Genomic DNA, 13,559 nt, shown 5'->3' on the forward strand with positions numbered 1-13,559 from the left:
TGTTGAAAATGTCCGCTACTTCTTTGACCAAGCTTTCTTCTTCAATTCTTATTCTCTGCATTCGCATTTTTGTAAAACACGACGTACATTCTTTCCGTTAGCGTTTACGCCAACACTTTCAGCGATTTGTCTCGCAGCTGTCCTCGTATTTGATGCTGCTCTCAATATTGCACGTTTCTCACGGGCAGTTAACTTTTGTGGGCGCGCAGAACTCTTCTATTCCCCGCAATTCTCAGGATTTCTTAACAAGTTCATAACTTTTCGGCTTCTATTTACAACTTATGATGTTCGCGTAATTCAATATTGTTCTTCAATAGTTTCTTTCCAGGACCCATACTTTAGTATGTTCTTTGGGTAAACTTTACTTTACTCGACTCAAAATTAGTACCTTTCCCCTACAAATTATGATGTATTTGGTACGTAATCCGGTAGATTTGTACCAGGGGCAGCTGCAGATGAAGTTTCCGCCCTCTAGGATCAATAGTTGAGAAGCTATGGCCGCTTAAAGTTGAGGATTTTTGGCAGGTAAGGGGGCCTGTCAAAAACACTGCAGATTGCTCAACTTTAATCGACCATAGCTCCTCAACTATTGATCCTAGAGGATCGAAACTTGGATCTGCATCCGCGCCGGGTACAAATCTACCGGATTACATACGAAATACATCATAATTCGTAGGAGAAAGGCACAAACTTTGAGTTCGGTAAAGTAAAGAGCAGCCTGTTCTCTTCTTAAACAAGCACGAAACAAGCTAGCTCCCACTTTATCAATTTCGAAAACCGCTCGTTCTACGACAAAAAGTCATACTGCAGAATAGTCGCAGTTTGTCCAGATCTACAGATTTTATTTGACATACTTTTCGACTAAGCAAATCGTTTAGAAAATATTCGAGAAAAACAATTTTATGAGCATTCTGTGAATTATTTCAATATTTCATTTATTTGTTCCGAAGTTTTTCTCCATTTTCTCGGAAACCGTTTGTTCTTCGAGAAAAAGTGATACGGCATAAAAGACGCAGCTTGTCCAGATCTACAAGTTTTGTCTAACATACTTTTCGACGAAGCGAATAGTTTAGAAGATATTCGGGAGAAACTGTTTTATGAGCATTCTATTAACTATTTCAATATTTCATTTATTTGGTCCGTCGTTTTTCTCAATTTTCTCGAAAACCGTTTGTTCTATGAGCAGAAGTCATAGGACATAAAGGACGCAGCCTGTCCAGATCCACAGTTTTCATTTAACAAATTTTCCAACGCGGTAAACAGTTCAGAAGATATCCGGAAAAAACGATTCTATCAGCATTACATTAACTATTTGCAACTGAGACTGTTCTTTTCTTAAATAAGCACGAAACAAGCTTGCTCCCACTTGATCAATTACGTTCTCCAATGAACGTTTGCAGTCTTCAGTCACTTGTAAACAACTGAGAAGCGTAAATCTGCCATTTGTGCTATCATTTTCATTCCTAAAATTCAGTTGGAGTAAATATTATCGACGATACTCGGTAAATTCTGCAAACAGGCACGTCAGAAGATGTCAACACATGAAAATGCTCATGCTCTTCAGTTCATTCTACCAAACGAGAGACAAAACATGTATTATCTTCTTCTCCCGGAGTATTATTCATTCAGGAGCCCGATAGAAAAGAAAGGATTGTCTCAAAGTGTCCTGAAGCGAATCGGCTCCGACGATTCTAGCGGAAAACATCTTCAGATACGTACGAGATTTCGGAAAGCCCAGAGAGAGAGACGCCGGATTATCCTTAGCGCGATGATCCGTATAGGTTAGGCGAGGATGATAGCTCGAGCTGGTGTTATTTGGGTTGTTATTTTCTCTTTCACGAGCAATATAAGCAGGTGCAGAAGCGGCGAGAGCGATCCCTAGTCGTGCTTTGCTTATCCTCTAAGACTCTTAGAGCCGTGAATCATGCAAATCAGCCTGACAGAGACCGAGAGAAAGCAGCAGCTAAGGCGGACAGAGAGGCTCCGGGGTTTATCAATTTCATAAATCAATTGACACAAAACTGTCTCTAATAAAGAAAAGCTACAACACCAGGGTGCAAAGCAATGGCTGGCAGATTTGTAAAACGGGCGAGAAGAACGGAAACAACGGAAGTTTTACAACGAAGAATAAACAAAAATACAGAATGAGAGAGAGAGAGAAGAACAGTGCTTCTCCGAAGAAAATGAAAACAAACAAAAAAAAAAAAATCAAAACAAAACAACTGCCATAAGTCGTAACGACTGACACTAACGCCATTGTTTTTTGTTCCTGTTTGTTTGTACACGCGGTGTAGCGCGAGATGTACAAGCTGGAAGCAACGGCCCAAGACAAGGGTTACCCGCCCTTGACGCGAACGGTGGAGGTTCAGATTGACGTTGTGGACCGTGCGAATAATCCGCCCGTATGGGACCACATAGTCTATGGCCCAACCTTCTGTAAAGAGAACGTGTCCATTGGGGCTAAAGTTGTGTCTGTTAAAGCCAGGTCTGTCACACTGTGTTAACGCTCCGTGCGGCTCTGCACGAACCCGCCCTGCACGCAATCTCGTGGCAGTATTGTTCTTGTGCACGTTAATTGATATTGTGTACCGGTTTCTCAGACACGTTCACACATATACACATGTACACGCACACGTTCAAGCGTTTATTATACGTACAGAGTTATATACATTGATACACGGCGGACGTTCGAGAGGTGAACGTGTTGATCCTGGTGGTAGTAATGGGCTTTACGGGGGTAGATTCGTTTCCAGGATTGCAATGGGGTTTTTAGTAATAAAAGCGATAGGATAAAAGATCAATCTAAGTCGCTGTAGCCTTCGGAAGTTCTTTTTTTACGTTTACTTGTGCCAGCTTTATCGAAACAGCTACAGTAAAGACCCACTCTAATGAAGTACCGTTTGAAATTTACATTTAGAATTCAAGTTCCCCTCGATTTAAAACTAGAAAATTTCACCCCAATTTATAGTTCAAATTACCCTGAATTCATCATTTGAAATTTCCCTCAATTTAAACGTGAAATTTCCATATATTAAACTTGAAATTTCCTTCAATTTAAACTTGAAATTACCCTCAATTTAAACTTGAAATTACTCTCAATTTAAACTTGAAATTTCCTACAATTTAAACTTGATATTACCCTCAATTTAATCTTGAAATTTCCTACAATTTAAACTTGAAATTTCCTTCAATTTAAACTGGAAATTTCCTACAATTTAAAGTTGAAATTACCCTCAATTTAAACTTGAAATTTCCTACAATTTAAACTTGATATTACCCTCAATTTAATCTTGAAATTTCCTACAATTTAATCTTGAAATTTCCTTCAATTTAAACTGGAAATTTCCTACAATTTAAACTTGAAATTACCCTCAATTTAAACTTGATATTACCCTCAATTTAATCTTGAAATTTTCTTCTAATTTAAACTTAAAAAAAATTCCTTCAATTTATACCTGAAATTGTCTTCAATTGAAACTTGAAATTTCCTTCAGCTTAAATCTTAAATTAATTTTCTATAAAAATTAACTGGAATCAAATTTTTTATAAGAGAATTCGTCTTAACTTTCAAAAATTAATTTACTATTGAAACTTCCGCGATTTAAATTTGTAATTTGAAGTCCAATGCATCGACTTTAACAATGCGGAACTAGAAAATCCCAAAGAGTCCCATCGAGTCCCATCTTGAAATTTGTAATACAAAGCTCTATAAGCGCAGCTGCGTGCTTCCGATTAATGCAAATTACGCTGGCGAATAGTAGATAATTATGCTTGGTAAACGTAAAAATAGGACTTTCCCAGCGGTCGCGGCCTAGATTGATCTTTTATCCAGCGTTTTTGACTTTTGAAAAAATCCACTCTGCTTAAACTACCCCCTTAAACTAGAAATTTTCTCGAAAAATTCGTGCTCGCGCGCGCACGCGAAATTATTTCTGGATTGTTATAGGATGCGATTGTATGAATCCTTATGTAGCCAATGAAAATGTATGGATTATTTGAAACCTTTTATACTTAACATAGTTGCACTAACTAATACGATTTTCCAAGCTGAATAAACAAACGCCCATTACTACACCGTGACAACACAACGAACACACTCGCACAGATGGACACGCATACACGTCGGGTGGTGAGCACGAGTATTCATTTGAAGGGACGAAGAATGAAAGAAGAAAATATGGGGGAGTACGACGAGCGAATCAATTGTGAGAGCTCGTTCATTTTCACACAGGATGCGTCAATTGCGCGCCGAACCGATGCGTTTTTCGCTCATTTGAATGCCGAAAAAAACGCCGCGCTATGTTATAGTCTTTAGTGGCCTATGAACGGATCTCAAAGGATTTTTCGATATCTTAAAAATTGTTGATTTTACAGACGTGTGAAAAAACGTGTCACCCCCTTTTTTCATTGAATCATAAGCCTAGAACTATCTCACCGATGGAAATGAGGTTTTGGGAGCTTGTAGCGAAAACATAAGAGTATCTACTAACAATGTTGTTATTTGAAAAAAAATTTTTTTCACCATTTATTTTGCAATTGTTTTAAACGCGAGAAGCGCCAATTGATTGTTATACCTTTTTAATTAATTCAAGTTTCAATTGGGGATAATTCAAGTTATATTGAGGGAAATTCCAAGTTTAAATGTAGGGAAATTTCAACGTTAAATTTCGGAAAATTTCAATTTTAGATTGAACGGAACTTGACGTATTTTTTACACGTCTGTAAAATCAACAATTTTTAATATATCAAAAAATCCTTTAAGATACGTTCATAGCTTACTAAAGACTACGACATATTCAATTTCAACAAAACCCTAAATTTTACTCCAGAAAGTGTCCATTTTCGCGGGGTACGTCCCATTTCTGATTAGTTTTATGCGATCATCTTATCGGGAATCGAATGGCGGTTGAATGTAATCGGTCGCGCGCGCAAAACGCAGAAAAATATGCGGACAATACAGAACTACATTCATTTTAGCGATCACGTGGATGACTGCGAAAGTCGCAATTAGCCGCGGAATTCATACCGTTAGTGTGTGTGTGCCGTAAACAATTTTTTGGGCATGTTTTACAAATAGATGCTTCCCTTAAACACGGTACTCGAACCGATTATTATACATAATACGTTAATCCCTGAATTTGTCGAATTTTTGAGCGCGACACCCCATATTTTCCGTTTCTTCTCCATGAATTTTTCTTCTGTTTTGTACGTTTCTTGCACCGGATTGGCTTTTTTCAAAATTCTTTATCTCTCATTGTTTCCGTCCTCGTTTTGGTGTGGTCCATGGTCACCGCAAGAGGCAGCGACGACGCTGTGACACGCGAATCAAAGCTTTTCCCTGAAAATCTTTTCGTTTTTCTCGCGATACGTGATTGGACTGCGGATCTTTATGCGAAATAGAAATTGTTCATCGACTGCAAGAAATAGAAACGAAATTCAATGTTATTTCTTCCATTAATAATTTTAATACATATATGAGAAATCTCTCTCTCATATATTGACATCTTCAATATTACAATTTTTACAACAGTCTTCGAAATTTTCCAACTATTTTAAACATTTTCCAACGAACTTTTTATAACAATCTTAAAAGTTTTCCAACAATTTTAAACATTTTGCAACAATCTGAAAAATTTTCCAACAATTTTAAACATTTTATAGCAATCTTGAAAATTGTCCAACAATTTTAAACATTTTATAAGAATCTTAAAAACTTTCCAACAATTTTAGACATTTTCCAACGAACTTTTTATAACAATCTTAAAAGTTTTCCAACAATTTTGAACATTTTGCAACAACCTTAAAAATTTTCCAACAATTTTGAACGTTTTCCAACAATCTTAAAACTTTTCCAACAATCTTAAACTTTTTCCAACATTCTTAAAAATTTTCCAACAATCTGAAAAATGTTCCTACAATTTTGAATTTCATCTACTCAATTTTCCCATAAATGCATAAAGATCCGCAGTCTAGTCATGAGATACAATCCTATTTTTAATAGTTACAGCTTTTGCACAGGTCCAAAGCAAATAAAAATCTTATTCAATTCTGTTGAATTCCATATCATAGAATCCTTCGAACATTTTAATTGGAATCAGTTCGCCGAGCATTCGCATCGAGTAACAATTTGTTTCGACCTACGCAATATTTTGAAAACTTTGAATTTCTTTGAAACTCAGCATTTTTCGAGTTATATCAGATACAGTTTATAAACACGGTTTCCCTTTGAAAATGCTTTGCGTCGCGTTGTCACACAAGCTTTGTCCGCCACGTTTTCCGTTCTCCGAACATTTTTCGTTTCCAATTCGTTGCGAGATTTTTGCATCGAGTATAGAGATATCATGGATATATATATAATATACATATACATATACATACATATTTATATATGTATTATTTAAGTATTATATATTTATATATACATATACACAGATATATATGTATATGTATATTGCATATAAGAAATAGATCATGGTTATATAACTATACATATACATATATATTTATATTATATATTGGGACGGAGCGAAAGTTCATGGCGTTTTTAAATAAACGTCCAATGATAAAATTAAGATACTTATTCATAGGTTTATTCAGTGACATGGTAAGAAGATACATGAAAAATATGTAGCAAAAAGTAATAGAAAACAGAATAGAACCATGTTATATTGGAAAATCATGTAATCTTTGAATTTTTAAATCTAAAAACGCTTCGAAAACTTTCGTGCCAACACAATACATATATATTTATATATTTATATATATATACAGATATATGTATATGTGTATATGTATGTGTGTAAATGAAATACATCATACATACGTATATTGTACATTACGTGAATGCCGTATTAATTTTTGGGCATGTTTTGTCAGTTGCTTATATCTGCGGTAGATTACCGTATACTGTTTACTGAGAGCAATCATTTTCGTTTTTATCGTTTGATTTTTCATTTTTCTCCCGATTGTAATCGAACATTTTTTCCGTTCGACCACGAAATATTTTTTTTTTTCTATTTCGCCTTACATTCGGGAGAGTAGTATCATATATAATTACTCGTAGTGGTTTTTTGCCGGTCGGACATTTTTTGCGCTAATCAGCGGCAAGCTCTGTATAACGTTAGGGTGGTTCTTATTTTGGATTTTTGAATTTCTCTTTTTCGTGGCACAACCCGGAGTTGTTCCAAATAATTCAAGAAATATCTGTGAAAAGTTCAAGTGCAACTTCTAAGAAGAAAAGAAAAAGAATGAAATGGAAGTTTGAATAGAGGAAAATTTCAATTATAAATTAATGTTTGAAAATTAAGACGAATCTTCATAAAAAATTTGATTTAAGTTCATTTTTATAGAAAATCAATTTACGATTTAATTTGAGCGAAATTTCAAGTTTAAACTGATCAAAATTACGAGTTTAAGTCGAGGGGAATTTCGATTATAAATTAATTTTTGAAAATTAAGAGGAAATCTTATAAAAAATTTGATTCGACTTAATTTTTACAGGAAATTAACTCTAAATTAAATTGAGGAAAATTTTCAGTTTTGATCGAGGGAAATGTCAAGTTCTGAGTTCAGAGAATCATCAAGTTTCAATTGATGGCAATTTAACGTTCATTAATGAATGATAAAACAAAATGAAACCACACTTCAATTTCCAAATTTCAGAACAAATGTTTGGATTTTGGTCCGGTGTTTTTCTCAATTTTTTCGAAAACCGTTTATTCTACGAAGAAACGTAATAGGACATAAAAGACGCAGAATGTGCAGATCTACAAGTTTTGTTTAACATACTTTTCGACACGGTAAATAGTTCCGAAGATATTCGGAAGAAACGATTTTATGAGTATTCAATTCATTATTTCATAATCCATTTGGTCTGACGTTTTTCTCAATTTTTTCGAAAACCGTTCGTTCTACGATAAAAAGTCATACAACATAATAGTCGTAGGCTGTCCAGATCTACAGGTTTTGTTTAACATACTTTTCGACGGGGTAAATAGTTTAGATGATATTTAAGTATTAAATTAATTATTTTAATCTTTAATCGATTTGGGACATGTTTTCTTATTACTCGATCATGCCCAAACTTCGCACAGATTTCTTTCAATTATTTGGAACAACTGAAAAATTGTTGAAAAGAGTAAATAAGAGCCACCCTGGTATAAAATAGACATTCAACAGTTAGCTAGAACGTCTTGGGAAGGTTGATTAGCAGACCAAAAGTCTCAGAGGTTAAGTAAAAAGTGAATGCTCCATTAGTGTTATATACTATAAATGTTTTGTCGCGTTGCTATAGAAAACTGACTTCGACGGTGTAACTGTTGTCACACGATTAGTAAATCGAAGATCAGGTAACAAAAGAGTAAGTTGAAATCTTGAAAACGGTGTTTTTTCCAAGAGATACATTATGGCAGAGCCGGAGAACTTGCTGCCCACTCTTTCAGAGCAGCAGTCCTAACTTTTAAATTTCCGGAGATGGGGAACTTGCTCCCCACCGTGACTGCACGACCCCCACCATTGATTTTATTTTCAGAGGCGGGAAATATCATTGGCTACCAATCGAACGTGGTGGGGGGGAAAGTATTTCTTTCATAGGGACCATGGGGGCCGCCAGTTCTTCGGCTCTGCGTCATGCAATAAATCAACGCTCGGATTTACTTACTCGCGACGGCCGAGTTTCGAAGGCTACGCCCCCTCGACCCGGCCGCGCGTCTCGCTCCTTGTGGCAGCCGTAGTTATCCTTTCTTTCTTCGAAGACGTGCGGAAAAAATACGTAAAACCCAGGGGGGTAGTGTGGGACTCGGGGGGATACAGATGGGCGGTGTCATACTACCGACTAATGCAAATTACGCCTCGAAAACCCAAAATTAGGCCACCCTGGGGACCATGCGCGCTACATTGATCTTTCATCTAACGATTGTGACTACGTAGGGGCCCCAAACGTGCATTAGCGAGACGTAATTCCCACCCTTTAAGAGCACTGAAGGCTCAACTATCAGCATTTCTCTTGACCGTCTCGCTTCTCGGGCTCTGTCCACCCCTGTTCTTGGCTCATGGCCATAGTTCTCCTAGGCGCCACGATTAGCTAGTATGCAACGCGCTTTCATTTTAGTTTAAGGGCCCCCGGAGGGGGTAGTGTGGGACCTGGGGGAAAACAGGTCTTCGGTTTCCCCAATAACCCAATATGTACCCACTTAGAAAACCACACGTCCAAGACTTACGCCCTTTCCTCCCTCAACTTCTGGCTCGATGGAGGGCCAGGCGGGGCCTCGCTTTTCGCATTTCTCCCGTCTGGTTTATTATGCGAGCTAGCTCCACTCATGTTCTTATCTAATGAGTATAGAACGCGCCTGAGGGCTCCGAACTAGGACGAACTGCTGGGTCGAGAGCAGGGTTGCTATCTGCAAGTCCCACCGGGCCCCTCACCCAGCTGTGCTGCGGAGCCCGCCTTTACTTCCCCCACTCTTCCGCCTGTGGGAGCTGGTAGGGGAAATAACGGGTGTTCTTCTGAACCACGCGACGCCACGGACGGCTTGGCTTGGGTCACGCAAAAAAAAAAACGGTCTTTTTGGAGGGTTACCCTGGGTTGGTCGACAATTCATTCGACCGACACTGTTCTCATTGACGATTTGACCGTGTTAGTGTCGGCCAAACCGTGTCGATGAAGACATTTGTCGACGATTTGACCGTGTAGATGAGAACATAGCGTCGACGAAAGTTACTGTCGGTCCAAACGTTGATGAAAACAGTGTCGGGCAATTGAGTTGTCGACGAACCCAGGATAACTCCTTTTTGGAACACACGTTAGCTTGCTCCACGTGGTACGCGTTAGTGGAAAGAGTGGGGGAAGCAAAGGCCGGCTCCGCAGCACAGCTGGCAGAGGGGCGGAAGGGTAAGGGGCCCGGCGGGACTACATAGCAGATGGAAACCCTGGTGGAGGGGGCGCAGCCTTCGAAACTCGGCCGTCGCGAGTAAGTGAATCCGAGCGGTGCAACAAACGAAAACAACGACGGAGATTTTCCGTCTCGTTTGATTCGTCGAGTCAAGACGATGATTATTAAGATGAATTAAGGATGATCGCGCTCATACACGGCTACCAAACACCACGCACCATGGTTCAGGGACAGTTGAAGCACAGATTGCGGGTTGCAGCAGGTTCACGTTGCTCGTTTCTGTCGTAATTAATCCGATCTGGTTCCGTTGTTATGGGAATTATTCGATAGCGTTTTCTCGCTTTCTTAGTGTGCAATCGAGGGTAAATATTACATTAAATCACACGTGTACGTTGCAGAAATTGTGTGTGGGGATACGAGGTGAAAGGTCACGCTCACTAACCGATACTAATCCGATGTACACCGAACGTATCGTCCTTCTTCTACTCTCTGTATCTCCTTTTCGGTCGAGTGCTATCTGTTGGGACGTTGTTTACCGAATCTCTCTATTGCAATATACTCTTCAAAGGATTTAGCGTGCAAACAGTGCGGAACAGTTTCTCGTTTGAAACCTATTGATCAATATTTACGCAGCAGCTCGAGAGGTCGATTCGCGACCGGACGTGTTTAGGAAAAAATCGTCGGAATTTGTCCTTTCGTATTAATAGTGTCAGTGGACTGCGGATGTTTGTGCTATTTTGAATTTCCGCAGGCAATTTTCAAGAAACCAGGCATACTTAAAATGTTGTACACGTCTGGGATAAATGAAAATCGTGTTCAATTTTGTGTGGAATTTTATACTCTGGCATTCTTTGAACATTTTTGGAATACGTCAAACTGCGTAAAGATCCGCAGGCTAATTAGCAATAAGTACACGTGTTTCTACCTGTAACTCTACAAGAGTTACAAGAGTGTCTCTCGCACGTTTCCCAATTGTAAATTCAATTCGAACTTTCCGATATTCTATGGAGATTCATTTTAATTCTCTACTGTTTTATCTTGCGACTTTGTTCCGCGAGAAAATCTTGTCAAATCGTAAATGTGTTCCGCGATTCTGGAAACGTTAACACTAACCGGTCAAACGACCAGTTTTTTTCACGTTTTTCTGTTTTTTAATTATTGAAATTATAGAGATGCCTCCATCAGAAATTATTCAATCTATAGAAATTGTGAAAAATTTAAGTAAGTTCTTGTCAGTTCTACAAAACGATGTATATTCGACACTTGATGTGGACTCTCGTATCAGCAAAATTATAGCTAGACCGCGGATTTTATGAATTTGTTAAAAGAATTATTTAAAGGGATTGTTTAAAAGGATTTGAATAGATTTGAGGACATCAGTGTGTTAGTTTCAACTGTAGAAAATAATTAGAGAACAAAAATTTTCTAGGTGGCAACTGTTTTTTGTAATTGATGTAGAAATTTCTTATTTTGCATAAAGATCCGCAGTCTAGTTCTAACAATAACAATTACATCTTTGCTATATCGCCGGTAAATCCAAAATTCCTGATCTCTCTCCAATGTGTACAATTGGAATCATTGAAACGCGGAGTGTTTGCCAATCTTTTTTTCTGTCACGGGATTTTTTGTATATTTTAGTCATTGTGCAAACATAGTGACGCGAAACATCGACTCGTTACTACATATGTATTATATGTACATACATACTGCACATATCGTATGTGTACAGTAGGAAAGTTGACGAGAGAAATTTTTCCTAAAATCCAATATTAAACAGGAATCAAGGATTCAAACGTAAAATTTTTCTGTTTCCAGTTCAATCTCCGTAGTTCGCTCTAACTTTGTTTTCTCTCCAAACAATTATTCTGCTTCAAAAGATTCTCTAGCAAACCTTAAAATTACTCTTCAGTTTAGTTTCCCGATATTTACCTGCGTGAAAAATATTTGTTTGGATTATTTGATTAGAAAATATCGTTTACCGACTAAAGTGCGATTACATGGATTTTGTAAATATTTGAGAATCTTTTTGGACGTATCTCACTATTAGATTGGAATTCTAAACTGGAGTTTTAAATTTCTTTTGTGGCAATATCAATAGAGTTGTTCTAAATAATTAAAAAACAAATATCTGTGTAGAGTTTCAGCGCCAACAGATAACGGGAAGACAAGCCCCAATTTACCGCGCCGAAAAATATGTTACACAAAACCTTTTCCCCAATTTAAACATGATATTTTCCTCGATTCAAAAATTTGAAGATTCTCTCAATTTAAACTTGAAATTTCCTACAATTTAAACTTGAAATATTCCTCAATTAAAACTTGAAATTTCCCTTAATTCAAAACTTGAAATTTCCTCAAATTTTAAACTTTAAAATTCCCTCGATTCAACACTCGAATTTGCTCGTAAAACAAACAATTTTCGAGAAAATTGAGAAAAACGTCGGACCAAATGAATGAAATATTGAAATAATTCATTCAATTATTTACATTGCTGACGTTTTCTCAAAAACCGTTTGTTTTATGAAAAAGAGTGATAGAATATAAAAAAACACAGCCTGTCCAGATCTACAAATTTGGTTTAACATATATTTCGGCGCGGCAAATTGTTTCGTTGATATTCGAGACAAAACGATTTTATGAGCATTAAAAACATTTTTGTCAAGAATAAAGTAGAGCCACCCTAATGTAGTACGCTACAATTGTATACAAATTAATGAAACATATTTAAAGAACAAATCGGACAGTTGACGAATGGGAAATAGGAGAATAGAAATTCCCTTTCCTTCTCGACCTTTAGGATTTTCTTTAGTGAGAAAACGTTTAATATCTCTTGGACTCGTTCCGAGGCTGCAAACATTCTCGTTCGGGAGTCGACATCAAATGGTATATTAATCGTCGAAAAATTAATGCAAAGCTGGATTTACTTTCGCTAAGCTGACCGTGGGTTCCTCGTGTATGAATCTCCTCGACCGATTTCTCTGGTCGCTGCAAGATTACACCGAAAAATCGCCGACTTTACACAGAGAGAGGTTGCAGCGCTGAGGATATGCGGATCGATGTCATTTGTTAGAATTATTCTCTGCTTCAACAGAATTTATGTCGTTAGCAGTAGACTCCGGATTTTATGCATTTATAACAAAAACGAGCTGGTGCAATTTAAAACAGCGAAAATATTCAGACTTTAAGAGTGGTAATATATTAATTCCACCACACATTATAAGATTATTAACGAAAAACATAAATTTTTTATATTTAGCTCTCCTGTATATTAATTATTAATGAAGAATATAAATTTTTATATTCAGCTCCTATATCTTAATTATTAACGAAGAATATAAATTTATATTTGGCTCCGTATCTTGCAATTTTTATTTTGTTTATTTATACAAACTTTTTATTTTGCATAAACATCCGGAGTCTAGTCATATAATCTTTCACACGATATTCTTCGATGTATTTCATTTATTGGGCCCAGGAATTCAAACTACGCGTCGTGCATTTTCAAACTCTTTTCGGAATTATTAAAAAAGTTCTAAAAATATTTTGATTGAAATATTTCGAATTTGGAAATTCTAAATGGGTTGTTAAATCTAATGGAAATTCTCAATGGGGTGTTAAATCTTCTGTTCGGATGTAGAATACAATGGGACACGCAGAGACACTCTCGAG

General features: G+C 37.1%; 1 protein-coding gene across 9 annotated transcripts in view; it reads left to right on the plus strand.

Moving 5' to 3' along the window:
• LOC143217166 (neural-cadherin) overlaps nt 1-13,559 on the plus strand; it is a 211,129-nt gene that overhangs the window by 58,958 nt on the left and 138,612 nt on the right. For 5 of the 9 annotated variants that reach the window (XM_076441032.1, XM_076441035.1, XM_076441036.1 and 2 more), the window contains one exon: nt 2,295-2,485. The exons of the other annotated variants lie outside the window; for them this stretch is intronic. In XM_076441032.1, the coding sequence (XP_076297147.1) occupies nt 2,295-2,485 (191 nt within the window). The remainder of the gene's footprint in view (nt 1-2,294; nt 2,486-13,559) is intronic. 9 annotated transcript variants of the gene reach the window in all.

Source organism: Lasioglossum baleicum, chromosome 16, assembly GCF_051020765.1.
Source record: "Lasioglossum baleicum chromosome 16, iyLasBale1, whole genome shotgun sequence".
In the NCBI taxonomy this organism is placed as follows: domain Eukaryota; kingdom Metazoa; phylum Arthropoda; class Insecta; order Hymenoptera; family Halictidae; genus Lasioglossum; species Lasioglossum baleicum.